A 17,240-nucleotide genomic window follows, 5' to 3' on the forward strand; every position below is an offset into this window, starting at 1 on the left:
ATGTTAAATATCCCGCCAGCGACCTGGCTCTTTAACTCAGGCACTGTGAGAGACGTGCCATACGTCATTGGAAAGCAAACATTCAGGCCTGTCAAACGAGGTCAGTGGTATGCACCCCTGGTAGTCCCCTTGCTGGCCATTCAAGCCAAAGTGAACAGCCCCATCTTGTGCCACATGATCAGGGTCTCTGGGATGAATATTTTGAATGGGTTTTTGTTTCTTTTTTTCACTTTTCTTTTGGACATTTTCAATGAATCTGTTTTGTTTTTTTTGGGTTTTTTTGGTGCTTTTGGTCCCTTTTGTATGTGTGTGTGTGTGTGTGTGTGTGTGTGTGTGTGTGTGTGTGTGTGTGTGTGTGTGTGTGTGTATGTGTTATATATATATATATATATATATTATATATATATATAATATATATATATATATATATATATATATGACAATAATTCCCTTATTTATTATCCATTTTGTCTATTTTTTCTGTGTTCCCTACATGTTGAAGTTTCATTGTGCACTGTCAGATTTATGCTGACCACGCTAATTTTTTCTTTAATGTTTTTTTTTGTTTGTTTGGTTTTTTTTTTCTTCTAAAAAGCAGCTCTCTTTTTCTGTGTTTTTTGTTATCTGTATTGAACAGAGTGGGTTTCAGACTATTTCACTTTTTTTATGAAAGCCTAGTGTGTGCACATTCATTTCATGTATAATATGTACCTGTAACCTTTATAGTTAAAGAGTTACAGGAAGAAATCTAACAACAGTAAAAAACAAGGTGAAAATGGCTCAGACCCTGAAGGGTTTCACAACTTTTCTGACCAAATACTCTTTGTATGGAAATGGGTCTGCCCTGGGCAAAAAAGTCCAAAATGTAGAATTTTACAATATGCATAAACAAGTGCAAGAACAATACTGTGGTGTATTGTATTCGGCTAATAGACGTTCATAACATAATACAAAAAGATTTCCTTTAATTGCATTGACTGAGCAGGTATTTAAATATAAAAAAGTAAGTTAGCTGGTAATATGCTTGTTTTACGACTGTGAACCCGTTTTAGGATCAATCCTTTCCAAAACAGTAGTTTCTGGTGCCTAGTCAAAACAAAACCTATTTACTCTCATAACAATCACTACTTATGAAATCTCAAAGCTCAGCTTGTATAAAAAAAGAGACTGAATCGTGGCCTTAGAACAGCCCTGAGTGGAATTGAAAATCTGTCTGCTGTATTCTTGTTCTTGTTCTTAATTTTTGGCCTCTGTTGTAATCAGATGGTGTCTGGATCCTGCGTTGATGTTCACATAATCTCTTATATTGGCAGCAAATTAGGTTCAGGTCTGAGCAATGTGTGAATATGAACCTTGGTTTTAATTTAAAAACGACAAAAAAAAAAAAAGACAAACTGATAATATGAAATGGTGTTGGAACAAAATAAACTGTCCCATTTCAAACCAAAGGAAGAATGTGTTGTACCAGCTGAACGTCTTTAAACACTGCATGTGCAAATATAAAGATATAGAAGAAACAAAAACGTATGAAAAGGAAATAATCTTGAACTGGGTGCATATGGGACAGTAAAGGTGGAGATGATCATTTCACACACCATATGATGGTTTCTTTTATTACTAAGCACATTTTACTAAACCTTCATATGTAGCAAAATTAGTTGTATCTCTCTTCAAATATATCATTATGAATGTACGTTTCGCCACCTCTTGCTCTTCGTATACGTTATCTGGAACTGTGTTGTACTTTACCAATTACTTCCAAGGAACAAAAATACAAGTGCAGCCTTTTCCACTTTGCTACCTGCACATGTGTTTGGTACCCTTTTTTAAAAATGGTAAGGTTTCTATAACTTATATTAGCTATTCTTAAATAAAATTGAGCATGTTGAAGCAAAAGGACATTGAAAAAAACAAAACAAAACAAATAAATTGGATTTAAAGCTGTAAGCATTTGATAGCCCATCTCCACTCAACGTGCGTTAAGCTGATTTTCTTTAGCAAGATACATGTTGATTCATATTATCACAGTATGTTTATTTAAAAAAACAAAAAAAAACGAATAGTAGTATTTGGTACAAAGGTAAGCGGTAAACTGCCAGAGGTTAAAAAAAAAAAGTTTAGGTTACCAAAAACTGAAAAATAATGTACAGTTCAGAGTTATATAAAAAGGCCTTTTTCAGGGAAAAAGTTATGGGTTAACATACAGCTGTTCTACAGCAATGGAAGTAAATTAAGCCTTGAAAGTTGATGCTAACAATTCCTACAGGTGTCCCAACTTTTGTTGATTACTTACAAACCCTCTGTCTGTATAAAAGCAGTGTTGGAACAGACTGTGTTACTACACCCTCTTAAGCATTATTTGAACAGTATTGTACTGCAGGAAGCAATATTTTGCTATCATAATGGTGAGAAAAAGGCAATTAACAAAGGAAGACAGACAGACCATTATAACCCTTAAAAGTGTAGGTGTTTCCTTTAGAGAAATTGCAAAGAAAGCCAAGGTGTCAGTGAGTACAGTTTCCTACACCATCAAAAGGCACTTGGAAACTGGAGGAAACTCTGACAGGAAGAGGTCTGGCAGACCCAAAGCCACAACAGAATCAGAAGACAAGTTTCTGAGTGTCAACAGCTTGCATGATAAGCGGCTCACAGGGCAACAGCTTCAAGCACAGCTTAACACTGGTCAAAGTAAGCAAGTCTCAGTTTTAACTGTGAAGAGAAGACTTTGAGCTGCAGGTTTGACAGGTTGAGTGGCAGTAAGAAAGCCATTGCTAAGATGGCAAAATAAGAAAAAGAGGCTTGCCTGGGCCATGAAACACCACCAGTGGACTACTGAAGACTGGAAGAAGGTCTTATGGACCGATGAATCAAAATTTGAAATCTTCGGTTCATCACCAGGGTTTTTGTACGCCATCGAGTAGGTGAAAGGTTGGTTTCTCGGTGTGTGACACCAACTGTCAAACGTGGAGGAGGAAGCGTGATGGTCTAGGGCTCTTTTGCGGGATCCAGAGCCGGCTACTTGAACAGAGTGAGTGGCACCCTGAACCAAAACAGCTACCACAGCATTTTGCAGTGCCATGCAATACCCTCTGGTATACGCCTAGTTGGTCAGGGGTTCATCCTACAGCAAGATAATGACCCAAAACATACCTCCAGGCTATGTCAGAACTATCTTAGAAGAAAAAAACAAGACGGTAGGCTTCAAATCATGGAATGGCCAGCACAGTCTCCAGACTTAAACCCCATCGAGCTGGTTTGGGATGAACTGGACAGAAGGGTGAAAGCAAAGCAAAGCAACACATTTGTGGGAACTTCTGCAACAGTGTTGGGAAGAACTTTCCGAACAATATTTGATTTTCATTGTAGAAAGAATGCCATGAGTGTGTTCGGCTGTTATATCTGCAAAAAGTGGATACTTTGATGAGTCAAAAATTTAGATTAAATTTTGTTAAACAAAACGATTCCATGATTTTTTTTTTATCTCCAATTGTTTATTTGTTCTATCCTTTCATTTCAGAGTACATTGAGACATTAAACTGCGTAAATTTCAATAAAAACTGGAAAAATTGAGGTGTTCTAAAAGCTTTTGACCAGTAGTGTATATTTCTGTGAAAATAATAATAATAATAATAATAATAATAATAATAATAATAATAATAATAATAATAATAATACAAATTGTTTACAAATAAACATTACTGTTGTCGCGCGTATACATAATGTCAGCCATTCATTCATGTATGTTTAATACAAATAATACCCTTAATGACATTACTTTACACTACGTTGTGATTACATGTAGTCCAAGGTTTTACTGTAATACAAAATCATGACGTGCACTGTGCTATGGATGGACGGTAACAGCATGTTTTTTTTTGTTTTTGTTTTTGTTTTTTTTTTAATTCTCTATGAACCAGACTGTTACATCATTTCAGAGATAGTGTTTGGATAGTGCACAGAACAATGTCAGTGTGTCTGTGGTTACTTTGGTGCTGTATGCAGTGGAGTTCTTTAGTTATAATCAGTTAGTGGGTCAGTGGGGCAGTTAGGAATATTTCAGGCTTTTCAACTCGCAACCCAATGCATTCTGGTATGTTTTACGTGTCTCAGGTACCATTCTACCTTTAAGAGAAGCAGGACTACACTTACCAGAATGCATGGGTTGTGAGTTGAAAAGCCTGAACTATCCCAAACTGGCCCACTGAACACGAAGCCATATGTTCACTTTAGTTATAACTCGCTTCACCCCAATGCATTGCCGGCATGGTTATGTTGGTGTGGTGGGGTATCAATACACAGTAATGCATTTAATATGTGTTATATTACACTGGATTATTTGTTTTCCATGTAACTATTTTCTTTGAAGCCGAAAGCACCTAATGCGCTCAAAGGTAAAGGGGCAGTGGAGAAGAAAGTTGTGCACCCATACAGTAGAAAAGCTGCTCAGATGGCAAGAGGAGTAACCAAACAGGAAAAAAAAGAAAGGTAAGCAGCATCTCTAGACTCCCTATTTGAACACATGTGCTGTGTACAGTAGATATATTTCTTCAGTATATACACAAATATTCCCCCCCCCTCCCCTCCACCCTTTTGTGTTTGTGGCAGGCTGGTGAGTGGATAGAGGCCCAGAGACAGACTGCAGTTTAAAAAAAAATAACTGTTTTATTATAAATAAACAAAAATAAAGTGCACAAGGGCAAAATAACAGATACTCAAACACAAATAAAGCAAAAAACAAAACTCACAAAAATAAAGGTTTCCAGGCTGGGCAATGCCTTCACTGGATTTAGAAAATTCAAAAAACCACAAAACAAACACCAACCTGCTTCCTCAGCTCCCTCCTCTCCCAAATGAGAAGCAGAGGCCTCCTTTTATGTCAGGTGGCTGGGCGCTGATTGATCGTTAATTAACCTAATCAACTAATCAACCCCAGCCACCTGAACATAATAAACCCAGGCAGGTAGGGGAAGTTAACCCCATCCCTGCCAATTTAAAGGGCAGAGCTTTGCTCTGCCACACACCTCCCCCCATGTACAAAGTACACAGGCCGCAATCGGCCAACTAAAGAGTCCAATTATGTCCCTTGGGTGGGCTGTTATGGTGGGTGGTGGTGGGCGGGGTTGATGTCGGAGCCCCCAAGCCTTCTTTGGGCCCCAGAGGGGGCCCCGAATGGCTCCAAGGTAGCACGGCGACGGCGGCCCGGCTCCCTCTGGTGGCGGAGGCGGCGACGGCGGCCCGGGTCCCTCTGGTGGCGGAGGCGGCGACGGCGGCCCGGCTCCCTCTGGTGTGGCCTAGGTGGAGAGGCTGCGACGCTGCCGCGGCCGCTCGGGCCGGGATACCACCTCGGGATGCCCGCCGCTCCCTCTGGTGGGGAGGGCGTCACGGCCGCCTCCGCCGCTGCCGGCGGTTCCTCGCGGAGACCACCGCCTCCCCCGCGGGCCGATAGCGGCGACCCGTCCCGCCCCTTGGGCCGAGGGGAACCACCGCCCTCGCCGCTTGACGCCGGGCCGAGGGGAGGACCACCCGCCTCCCGTGGGGTAGGCCGAGAGCCCGACCTCCCGCCGGATGCCCCCGACGCTCGCCTGGGAGGCCCGGGACTCCCTCCGTCCCGGCGGCGGCTCCTCCCGGCTCCCTCTGGTGGCGGAGGCGGCGGCGGCCGGCTCCCTCTGGCGGCGGCGCGGATCCCTCTGGTGGCGGAGGCGGCCACGGCTCCCTCTCTGGTGGCGGAGGCGGCGGCGGCGGCCCGGCTCCCTCTGGCTCCTACTGGCGCTTGCTCTGGCGGCGACGTCTACACTCCTCCCCCTCTCTCTGGGAGCGACAGCTCCTCCTCCCTCTCTGGCTCTGAGCGACAGCAGCTCCTCCTCCCTCTCTGGCTCTGGGAGCGACGGCAGATCCTCCTCCCTCTCTGGCTCTGGGAGCGACGGCAGCTCCTCCCTCCTCTCTGCTCTGGGAGCGCGGCGGCTCCTCCTCCCTCTCTGGCTCTGGGAGCGACGGCCTCCTCACCCCTCTCTGGCTCTGGGAGCGACGGCAGACCCTCCCCCCTCTCTGGCTCTGGGAGCGACGGCAGATCCTCCTCCCTCTCTGGCTCTGGGAGCGACGGAAGTTATCCTCCTCCCTCTCTGGCTCTGGGAGCGACGGCAGATCCTCCTCCCTCTCTGGCTCTGGGAGCGACGGCAGATCCTCCCCCCTCTCTGGCTCTGGGAGCGACGGCAGCTCCTAACCCCTCTCTGGTCCATCCTCGGGGACTCGAGCGACGTCTGCAGATCCCTCCTCCCTTACTCTGGTCTGGAGCGACGCAGGGAGAGACTTCCCGGGAGCCTAGAGTTCCTCCTCCTCTCGCCGCCGCTCCTCACACCTCTCTGGCTCTGGGGAACGGCAGCTCCTCATTCCCTCTCTGGCTCTCGGGAAGGCGGCTCAGACCTCTCTGGCTCCCGGGAAGGCGGCTCACCCCTCTCTGGCTCCCGGGAAGGCGGCTCACCCCTCTTTATTGGAGTGACCGGTGGATCTCCCATGTCTACAGCCAGGTAATTAACCACCATGAGGGCAACCTCTGGGAAGGATGGGTGGTGTTGTTCCTCCCACTGTTCCCACCTCTCCCCATCTTGACGCCACAGTGTGTTGATAACTATGGGGAGATCGTGGACGAGGTCTGCCTCAGGGTGCATCAACCAGTTCAGATCTCCTGGGACGATTGAAGGTGGTGGTGCTGGAGGTAGTGGGGTGGCCCCTGATTCCGGGGTGAACATGCACCTCTTTGGGTTTTAGGGGCTTCAAGAATCCTCCACCGGCCACAGTTGACTTAGCACATATGCTTTGAACACCAGGGGAAGAGGTTGTCGTGTTAAAAGATAAACTGGCTGCCAATCAGCCTATGAGCAGATGGTCCTAGCGGTTGTGTCTGCTCTTCTTTCCCATTTTTTTTTTTTTTTTTTCTTTGTAGAGGTGTTGTTGGATACATGGCTGCATTCAGCTTTGAGGCCTCCTTTTATATCAGGTTCATTGAGCAATAATCAACTAATCAACTCCAGTCCCTGAACTAAACCCAGGCAGGTAGGGGAAATTAACCCCACCTGCCCCATGTTTAACTGTAGGTACAAGGTTTTTTTCATTGAAGGCTTTCCCTTTTTTCTCCAAACATACTGGATGGTCTGGTGATTGCGAAAGCCATTCCAGAACTTTTATCTTTGTTTTTGGGGAATTCCAAGTTAGTATTTTGGTCTTATTGGACCAGATAATTTTGTTGAAGAATGCTTCAGTTTCCTGTTCATATCTTGGCAAATTTTAGACGTTGTTTTAGGAAATTTATTTAAAAGTGGTTTGCAGTGAGGTCTGCGTGCATACAATTCTGAGTTCAGGTGCCTGTATGCAGTTCTTTCATGCACTATTATGCCTGATGCTTCTAAATCTTTCTTTAAGTTATTGGCTATTAATTTTGGATGTATTGTAGCTGCTTGGACAATTGTCCCACCTACTGTACCCATAATTGTATTTCTGTATCCACTTCTTTCAAGCATGTCAGTTGAATTTGTTCTTGGTTATTACTCTGATTGTGAATTTTGATATTCCATATTTCTTTGATTCTGTAGCAATTTCCTTTGTTGTAGTTTGCTACAAGTGCATAATCCAGGTTAGTTACTGTGTAATGGGTTTCAATCAATGAATATATTTAATTAGTTCTGTTACATTTTAATAGACTCTTTTTTGTCATGAATAAATATTTGAAATATGCTTAAGTGCTTTTTTTTTCTTTAAATACAGATTGTTTGTTAAACTATCGGATATTATGTATTTGGGTCTTATTAAGTAGTGGCTAACGTTCACTAACTGAATTTAACATGCTTTCTTGAATTATCTTATATTAAGTGTAGAGTGCCAATACGTTTATCTGCATCTGTAAATAGCACAGTTATATTGTAGAGCGAAACCTGTCTATGCTTAGCAGACACAATTAAACATTCTGACCCGTCTAAAGAATGCAATCATCTTCTTCCAACCCATAGTTATGACGGAGCTCAGCTAGTATGGGCCAGTACAATTTTCTTCAGCTTGACAAATATGTGTCTACAAAAAGGTAGGGTCCCCCAGGAATATTGACTGTCTAATATAGCTAGCCCATTCACAGAATAATGTGTGCAACTGAATGTGTAGAATATAGTGATATCTGAGGAAACAGTCATGACATATACTGTGCTAAGTGAGCACATTGACTTGGATTTACATTGTCTTTTCTCACAGAATTTTTTTTCTTTTTAAGCTCCACACATAGACAAATACATCTAACAATGTTTTTATGCAATTTATATTATCACAGAATCATTTCCACGGTGCTTGCTGATTCATTTGATAATGCTTCATCTCATTTTTGCAGGAAAAAGAATGAGAAAGCTATACGTCTCAGTTCTATAGGTGAGTTAATGAGAATAGACCTTATTTATAGTATTAATGAGACCCAAATTTATAGTTCCTGACTTTAATATACATTTGAGCTATAAATATGTGATACACGTATTAACTATTACATGTGTTCTGGTTTATTAGGGGAAAAACTGCTTTGGTTTCAGAGCCAACTTGATCTCAGGAAAACTGAGTATAGTAAGAAAGAAGCATGTGCAATTATAGAAAGGTAAGCATTTAATCGATCTTATGATGATGATGATGATGATATATATATATATATATATATATATATATATATATATATATATATATATATATATATATATAGACAAGGAGTGTTGCTATAACAAATATTCCTGCTTTCAATCAGTGCAGTTTACTGTACTGTACATGAAATGGGATAATAACCAATCCGGATCTTGTCCCAACTGCCTTTGATTATATTATTTCTGAGACATTTCAATGTAATTATAACAAGAGGAAGGTGACATTACCCTGAGATACATTTAACTATTTTGACTGCATATTGTCAAAATTAGAGAAATTGAAGCTTATTGTATAAAATATAGGCACACGAGTTATGAATAAAAGAGAGTGTACATCTGAGGTAAAACCTGCTTAAAAAAAAAAAAAACAACTAAAAGGAAATATGGGATTACATGAGCTTGACCCTTGCAGTCTCTCATCAAAACTTAAACTAGAAATTAAGAGTTTGGGGGTCATCTTTGATACCGATGTGTCATTTGAATATTAGGGAAGTTACTAAAGTATCTTTTTACCATTGTGAAGTATATCCAGACTTAGACCAATTATTTCTGTATCTGATGATAAACTAATGCATGCCTTTGTTTCATCTAGAATTGATTATTGTAATGCACTTTTTTCTGGTGTCCCAAAACATGTGGTATCCCGCTTTTCTTGTAGAGCTCCTAAATTATGAAATGCTCTGTGTTCCTTTGTCAGGGAAGCTGGGACAGTTACAGTTTTCAAGTCAAGACTAAAAACGCACTTTTATAAAATGGCTTTGTTATCTTAATGGGTTTTAATGTAACTTTAAGATTGCTGCTTTTGCATTGTGTATAATGTTATTTAAATATGTTGTTTAAATGGTCTGATTGTGGCAGTTGTATGTGTAACTTGCTATACAAATGGTGTGTTCTTTTTTTCTGTTATGTACTGTACAGTGCATTGCGATACTTTTGTATATAAAAGTGCTATATAAATGCAATAAATAAATTAAAATATACACATATAACTCAATAAACATAACAAACAGCTTTTGATACATGCCTGCCCCACATCTGCTGTAGCCTTAAAGTCTTGTCACACTAAACATATTGCATCAAAACATCAGTGTCCAGGGTATTTTGACGCTGTCAAGTTCCTTCAACATCAAAGGCGTTCAAATAATTAGAACACAAGAAACAACAACATCAGCTTTTAACTACATCTGAGTCACAAGACATGCAAAATAAATAAAACAAGCAACACTATAGTACTTTACTTGTGGTTCTGTATAGCACTTTAACCACAACAGAACCATTAATGTGTTGCATATTTAATATGTAGGGTACGGTTGATGTCCTTAATCTTAAAAAATGAAACTTTATACAACTATTAAGTTTAAAGATCAAGTTTGTGTTTGAAACACAGGTTCTCTATACTCATGCCGTTCTCCACAAATAAGTAGAGTAGTAAGCATTTTGATGACTGGACATTTATGTATTTACTGTCTGTCCTAAATTTAAATCATGTAAAATATACATAAACATAAAGATTGTATACGTTATACAATCTTTATGTTTAGGTTTAATTCAGATGGAGGTATTTTTTTTTTAACATATCTGGTCTCATTTAGTGTTGCTGTTAAAAATCCTTGAAAGAGTTTTCTTTACTGTAGCTCTATTTGTTTCCATTATCTTTAAGGACACTTTTCATTTCGGCAATATCTACTGTTTTAAATCATTCATTTTCATTAGGCCGATCTCTATTTGTGTTACTGAAATACAGTAGGGGCTACCTGTTGATGTTTGTTGTCATGCCGTCGAGGGGGCGAGAGCTAGAGTGTGATTGGTTAGAGAGATACATTTCCGCCCGAGTCGCACAGAAAAATAGGGTTATTTTTGCCGTCGTTGGTTTTACGTGACGTGTCCAGTGTGAATTCCTCCATAGGATGTAGTGTATTCAAAAAAATAAAAATTTACGCTTGACTTTGATATCTTGACACGACACACTCAGTGTGAAAGGACCTTTATACTGTAAAACGCACTCAGTGTAACGGCCTGGCTAAACTTGATGCTGCTCTGTAAATGTTTTCAATCAAAAAGTTTAAATCACTGTTTGTGTTTTCAACAAGGTAAAGCTCATACTTCATACCTGTGTAAAGTAATTAATTAGAACTGGATTGATTTTATCATATGCACATATCCAATTCATGTTTGGTTTAATATTTGTGGATATTATGAAAAATAGGACATTCAAATAAAAGCTGCATTAACAAAATAACTGTTAATAATAAATGATTTGTAGGAATTATGAAATACAAAGTGTATTTAGTCTAAAAAAAAGGTTTTGTTACATACAAATCTATATTTTTCACAGCAACAATAACATTCATTACATTATTTATTGTACAGATACACTTTCTGCCATGTACCCAATATAAGCTCCTGTGGTGGGATGTTTACTATAATGGAAAAAAGTTTATGCTTATTTTATTATCTAAAAATCACTGTAAATGCATGCAAAGTACTCCACATTAAAGGGGAAGTCAGTTTCTCTTTAATTTAGAGCCCTATTCTGATTCTGACTCTGACTTTCCATGGATTGGACAAAATGTCCTAGTGTCTGTTTCCTCTATTCAGATGCAATAACTCTTGATTTTGCTCATTCTCTTCCATTTCTTTAGTGTTTATGAAAATCGGGGCCATGGATTATAAAATAGGTTTGTTCAAACATTATAGCTATTCAAAAACATAAAATCTCTTGTAATATTTAGAATACTTCAGTAAACCAAAATAAATGGTCAATATAGTCCCTTTATAATGATACATGTGAGTGACAGAAGGATATTGTCTATTGGTTTTTGAAAAGTTTGAGAAATATGGAGAAACTATTGATCAAAAGGTCAGAAGACATCCTTTCAGTGATTGTTGTGTTGGATAAATCTGGTAAATAATGTGAATAGGAAAAATAACATCATATTCCCTCTTTTGTCCATCATTGAGGGGTTTGGGTTTTTTTACAATATAGTTTTCTCATATTAAAGTGGACAGATTTGCAGAAAATTGTTGCTCTCTACAGTACAGTTAAATGTTAATTTAAAAATATCTGATATCCTAAATCTGTACTAATACATGAATGGGTTATCAATTCTTATCCATATTTGTGCTGTTTCAAATTTAAAAAAGAATCTCAGGAACAGATCTGGCTGATGGAAACATTAATAATCAGTATGGAAATGTGCAGCTTGTGTACAGTACTAATTAGAGGAGAAACCTCAAAATTCAGATAGGTAATCAGTGGAGTACCATAGGGATCAGTGTTAGATCCTCTGCTATTCCTAACCTACATTAATTACTTAGATTTTGGTTTTGTAAGACAAACAAAAATAGGAGGAGTGACAAACACAGCAAAGGTCATTTAAAATTATCTAGAAAGCATTCAGAACCGTGCAGACAAATGGCAAATCACATTTAATAAAGACAAGTGTAAGACACTGCATGCAGGCAATACAAATGTGCATTATAAATATCATATGAGAGATAAGAACATAAGAACATAAGAAAGTTTACAAACGAGAGGAAGCCATTCGGCCCATCTTGCTCGTTTGGTTGTTAGTAGCTTATTGATCCCAGAATCTCATCAAGCAGCTTCTTGAAGGATCCCAGGGTGTCAGCTTCAACAACATTACTGGGGAGTTGATTCCAGACCCTCACGATTCTCTGTGTAAAAAAGTGCCTCCTATTTTCTGTTCTGAATGCCCCTTTGTCTAATCTCCATTTGTGACCCCTGGTCGTTGTTTCTTTTTTCAGGTCAAAAAAGTCCCTTGGGTCGACTTTGTCAATACCTTTTAGAATTTTGTATGCTTGAATTAGGTCGCCGCATAGTCTTTTTTGTTCAAGACTGAACAGATTCAATTCTTTTAGCCTGTCTGCATATGACATGCCTTTTAAACCCGGAATAATTCTGGTCGCTCTTCTTTGCACTCTTTCTAGAGCAGCAATATCTTTTTTATAGCGAGGTGACCAGAACTGAACACAATATTCAAGATGAGGTCTTACTAGTGCATTGTACAGTTTTAACATTACTTCCCTTGATTTAAATTCAACACTTTTCACAATGTATCCGAGCATCTTGTTAGCCTTTTTTATAAGTTCCCCACACTGTCTAGATGAAGACATTTCTGAGTCAACAAAAACTCCTAGGTCTTTTTCATAGATTCCTTCTCCAATTTCAGTATCTTCCATATGATATTTATAATGTACATTTTTATTTCCTGCGTGCAGTACCTTACACTTTTCTCTATTAAATGTCATTTGCCATGTGTCTGCCCAGTTCTGAATCTTGTCTAGATCATTTTGAATGACCTTTGCTGCTGCAACAGTGTTTGCCACTCCTCCTACTTTTGTGTCGTCTGCAAATTTAACAAGTTTGCTTACTATACCAGAATCTAAATCATTAATGTAGATTAGGAATAGCAGAGGACCTAATACTGATCCCTGTGGTACACCGCTGGTTACCACACTCCATTCTGAGGTTTTTCCTCTAATCAGTACTTTCTGTTTTCTACATGTTAACCACTCCCTAATCCATGTACATGTGTTTCCTTGAATCCCAACTGCGTTCAGTTTGAGAATTAATCTTTTGTGCGGGACTTTGTCAAAAGCTTTCTGGAAATCTAAATAAACCATGTCATATGCTTTGCAATTATCCATTATCGATGTTGCATCCTCAAAAAAATCAAGCAGGTTAGTTAGACACGATCTCCCTTTCCTAAAACCATGTTGACTGTCTCCCAGGACCCTGTTACCATATAGGTAATTTTCCATTTTGGATCTTATTATAGTTTCCATAAGTTTGCATATAATAGAAGTCAGGCTTACTGGTCTGTAGTTACCTGGTTCAGTTTTGTTTCCCTTTTTGTGGATCGGTATTACGTTTGCAATTTTCCAGTCTGTCGGTACCACCCCTGTGTCAAGAGACTGCTGCATGATCTTGGTTAGCGGTTTGTAAATAACTTCTTTCATTTCTTTGAGTACTATTGGGAGGATCTCATCCGGCCCAGGGGATTTGTTTATTTTAAGAGCTCCTAGTCCCTTTAACACTTCTGCCTCGTTTATGCTAAAGTTATTTAAAACTGGATAGGAACTGGTTGACATGTGGGGCATGTTGTCCGTATCTTCCTTTGTAAAAACTTGTGAAAAGTAATCATTTAATATGTTTGCTATTTTTTTTTCTTCATCTACGATTTTGCCATTTGTATCTCTTAAATATTTAACCACCTCTTTGAATGTTCTCTTGCTGTTGTAATATTGGAAAAACTTTTTGGAATTGGTTTTAGCCCCCTTAGCAATGTTCATTTCTATTTCTCTCTTGGCCTTTCTAACTTCCTTTTTGACTTGCGTTTGCAGTTCCGTGTACTCTTTCTGTGTACTTTCTTTTTAGTCCTTTTTTAATGCTCTGTAAAGTGTCTTTTTTTAATTGATCTATTAAACCATTTTGGCCATTTAGTTTTACATTTCGATTTGTCTACTTTAGGGATGTAATTGATATTGGATGTAATACTGAAATTGAAGAAGGAATCTATGAAAAAGACCTAAGAGTTTATGTTGACTCAGAAATATCTTCATCTAGACAATGTGGGGAAGCTATAAAAAAGGCCAACAAGATGCTCGGATATATTTTGAAAAGTTTTGAATTTAAATCAAGGGAAGTAATGTTAAAACTGTACAATGCTCTAGTAAGACCTCATCTTGAATATTGTTTTCAGTTCTGGTCACCTCGCTACAAAAAGGCTATTGATGCTCTAGAAAGAGAGCAAAGAAGAGCGACCAGAATTATTCCGGGTTTAAAAGACATGTCATATGTTGACAGGCTTATATAATTGAATCTATTCAGTCATGAGCAAAGAACACTACACAGTGATCTGATTCAAGCATTCAAAGGTATTGACAATGTCGACCCAAGGGACTTTTTCAACCTGAAAAAAACAAGGACCAGGGGTCCACAAATGGAGATTAGATAGATTAGATAAAGGGGCATTCAGAACAGAAAATAGGACGCACTTTTTTACACAGAGAATTGTGAGGGTCTGGAACCAACTCCCCAGTAATGTTGTGAGGCTGACACCCTGGGATCCTTCAAGAAGCTGCTTGATGAGATTCTGGGATCAATAAGCTTCCTCTCATTTGTAAACTTTCTTATGTTCTTATAACATTATGTTGACAAAATACAGAATTATCAACTCACTTTTCAGAAGAATAAATGTGATTTAAATTGAATTTGCACATTTGTTTTACATTCCATCCAGTTAAAAGTATACTATATATTAATAACAATGTACAAGACTTGGCACTTGTGTTACTCATATGCATGTGCCCTTTGAGAGCAAAGCATAAACCATGTGCATTCTACATCCCATGTGCAATTTCTGTGGTGTTCCTATTTTCATTCCTACTGGTATTTGCATTGATTTGACAGTGAGCTGGAACAGATAAAATTAGTGAATGGCATTAAAGGCTCCCGAGAGAATGTCATCAAACAGACCATTGAACGGGAGAGAATGCAATAAGAGGGATATGGAATAGGTTTGACTTTTTTTCTTCATCATTAATAATTATGTTAGACATGTTTATAATTCTCTGCCAAAATAAAACCAGGGGTATTAAAATATTCTAGAAACTAGGGAAATCATTTCAGTTCAAGCCCTACTTCTTACAAGTGAAAACAAATTGTTCCACAGTCTTGATTTCATGATTGTTCAGAGAGTCCAAAATTAATATTATGAATGGCATAAAATATTAAAACAACTGCATTGAACAAAAATGAGAATGCACAATAAAATCTAAAGATGTTGTAGGTACTACATGTGTGTTTATGTAATTAAACATACTGTAATCTATGCTTCTTAGCCAATTTTTAAATTACTTAAATCCACAGGGACATGATTCTGGAATTGTGTATAAAGAACATTATAAACACTCTTAGCAGTTTTATGTCCAGAGATGTGATAATGGAGGTTAAAGGAGGGCCCAAAACACTTTAGTTTTAATTAATAATTTACAGCTTTTTAATACTGTAAAGTCTCTCTATTTCTTAAAAATATTCACCCCCTTGAGTCAATATTTGGTAGAGGCACCTCTGGCAGCAATTACAGCCAAGAGTCTATTTGGATAAGTCTCTAACAGCTTTGCACATCTGGACACAGCAATTTTTGTCCATTCTTCTTTGCAAAATTGCTCAAGCTCCGTCAATTTGGATGGGGACCTTTGGTGAACAGCAATTTTCAACTCTTTCTACATATTCTCAATTGGATTGAGGTCCGGGCTTTGACTGGGCCTCTCTAGGACAATGACCTTTTTGTTTTTAAGATACTCCAGTGTGGCTTTGGCTATATGTTTGGGGTCATTGTCCTGCTGGAAGATGAATCTTCTCCCAAATCCCAGGTCTCTTGCAGACTTCAACAATCCTCCAAGATTTCTCTGTACTTTTCTGCATCCATTTTGCCCTCTTTCTTCATGAGCATTCCAGGCCCTGATGCAGAGAAGCATCCCCTTAGCATGATGATGCCACCACCATGCTTTACGGTAGGGATGGTGTCCTCAGGATGATGTGCGGTGTTAGGCTTGCGCCAAACATAACGCTTAGCATTGAGGCCAAGAAGCTCTATTTTGGTCTCATCAGACCATAGAATCTTCTTCTACTTGGTCTCAGAGTCTCCTACATGCCTTCTGGCAAAGTCTAACTGAGATTTGATGTGAGTATTCTTCAACAATGACTTTCTTTTTGCCACTCTTCCATAAAGGCCAGTTTTGTGAAGCACCTGGGCTATTGTTGCCATATGCAGATTGTCTCTCAGCTCAGCCGTGGAAGACTATAACTCCTTTAGAGTTGCCATAGGCCTGTTGGTGACCTCCTAACGTACCCTTCTTGCCTGGATACTCTGTTTTTGAGGACGGCCTGTTCTAGCCAGATTCACAGTTGTGTCATATTCTCTCCATTTTTTAATAATGGACTTTACTGTGCTCCGGGGGATATTCAATGCCTTGGAAATGTTCGTATATCCTACCCCTGATTGGTGCTTTTGAAGAACCTTATTCCGGATTTGCTTTGAATGTTACTTCGTCTTCATTATGTAGTTTTTGTTAGGAAATGTACTAACCAACTGTGGGACCTCCCAGAGACAGGTGTATTTAACTTGAAATCATGAAACACCTTAATTGCACAAAGGTGGACTCCATTTAACTAATTATGAGACTTCTAAAGACAATTGGTTGCACCTGAGCTTATTTAGGTGTGTCATAGTGAATACTTATGCAATCAATTATTTTCTGTTTTATATTTGTAATTAAATTTAGAACAATTTGTAGATTTTATTTTTCACTTTGACATTATGGACTTTTTTTGTGTTGATCAGTGGCAAAAACTAATTTAACATTTTGATTCTATGTTGTAACACAATAAAATGTGGAAAAAACCAAGGGGGGTGAATACTTTTGAGAGCCACTGTAAATCAAAATACTGCATGTCTTAGTCCTAGTATGGCAAAAAAAAAGACCTTGTCGTGTCCACTCTGATTTTGCAGTCAAAAGGTTTAAACTGTCTGATTGTGAACTATGTAA

The 17,240-nt window shown here is 39.1% G+C and overlaps 1 protein-coding gene across 1 annotated transcript; it reads left to right on the forward strand.

Annotated features, from left to right (window-relative positions):
• Positions 1 to 15,190, forward strand: LOC121326451 (translation machinery-associated protein 16-like). The gene is given in 5 exon segments (XM_041269726.1): positions 1 to 183; positions 4,367 to 4,485; positions 8,369 to 8,406; positions 8,539 to 8,622; positions 15,078 to 15,190. Coding segments are annotated over 5 exon segments (537 nt in total).
• The last annotated feature ends 2,050 nt before the right edge of the window (positions 15,191 to 17,240 follow it).

The sequence above is a fragment of the Polyodon spathula genome, chromosome 2 (genome assembly GCF_017654505.1).
Source record: "Polyodon spathula isolate WHYD16114869_AA chromosome 2, ASM1765450v1, whole genome shotgun sequence".
Lineage (NCBI taxonomy): Eukaryota > Metazoa > Chordata > Actinopteri > Acipenseriformes > Polyodontidae > Polyodon > Polyodon spathula.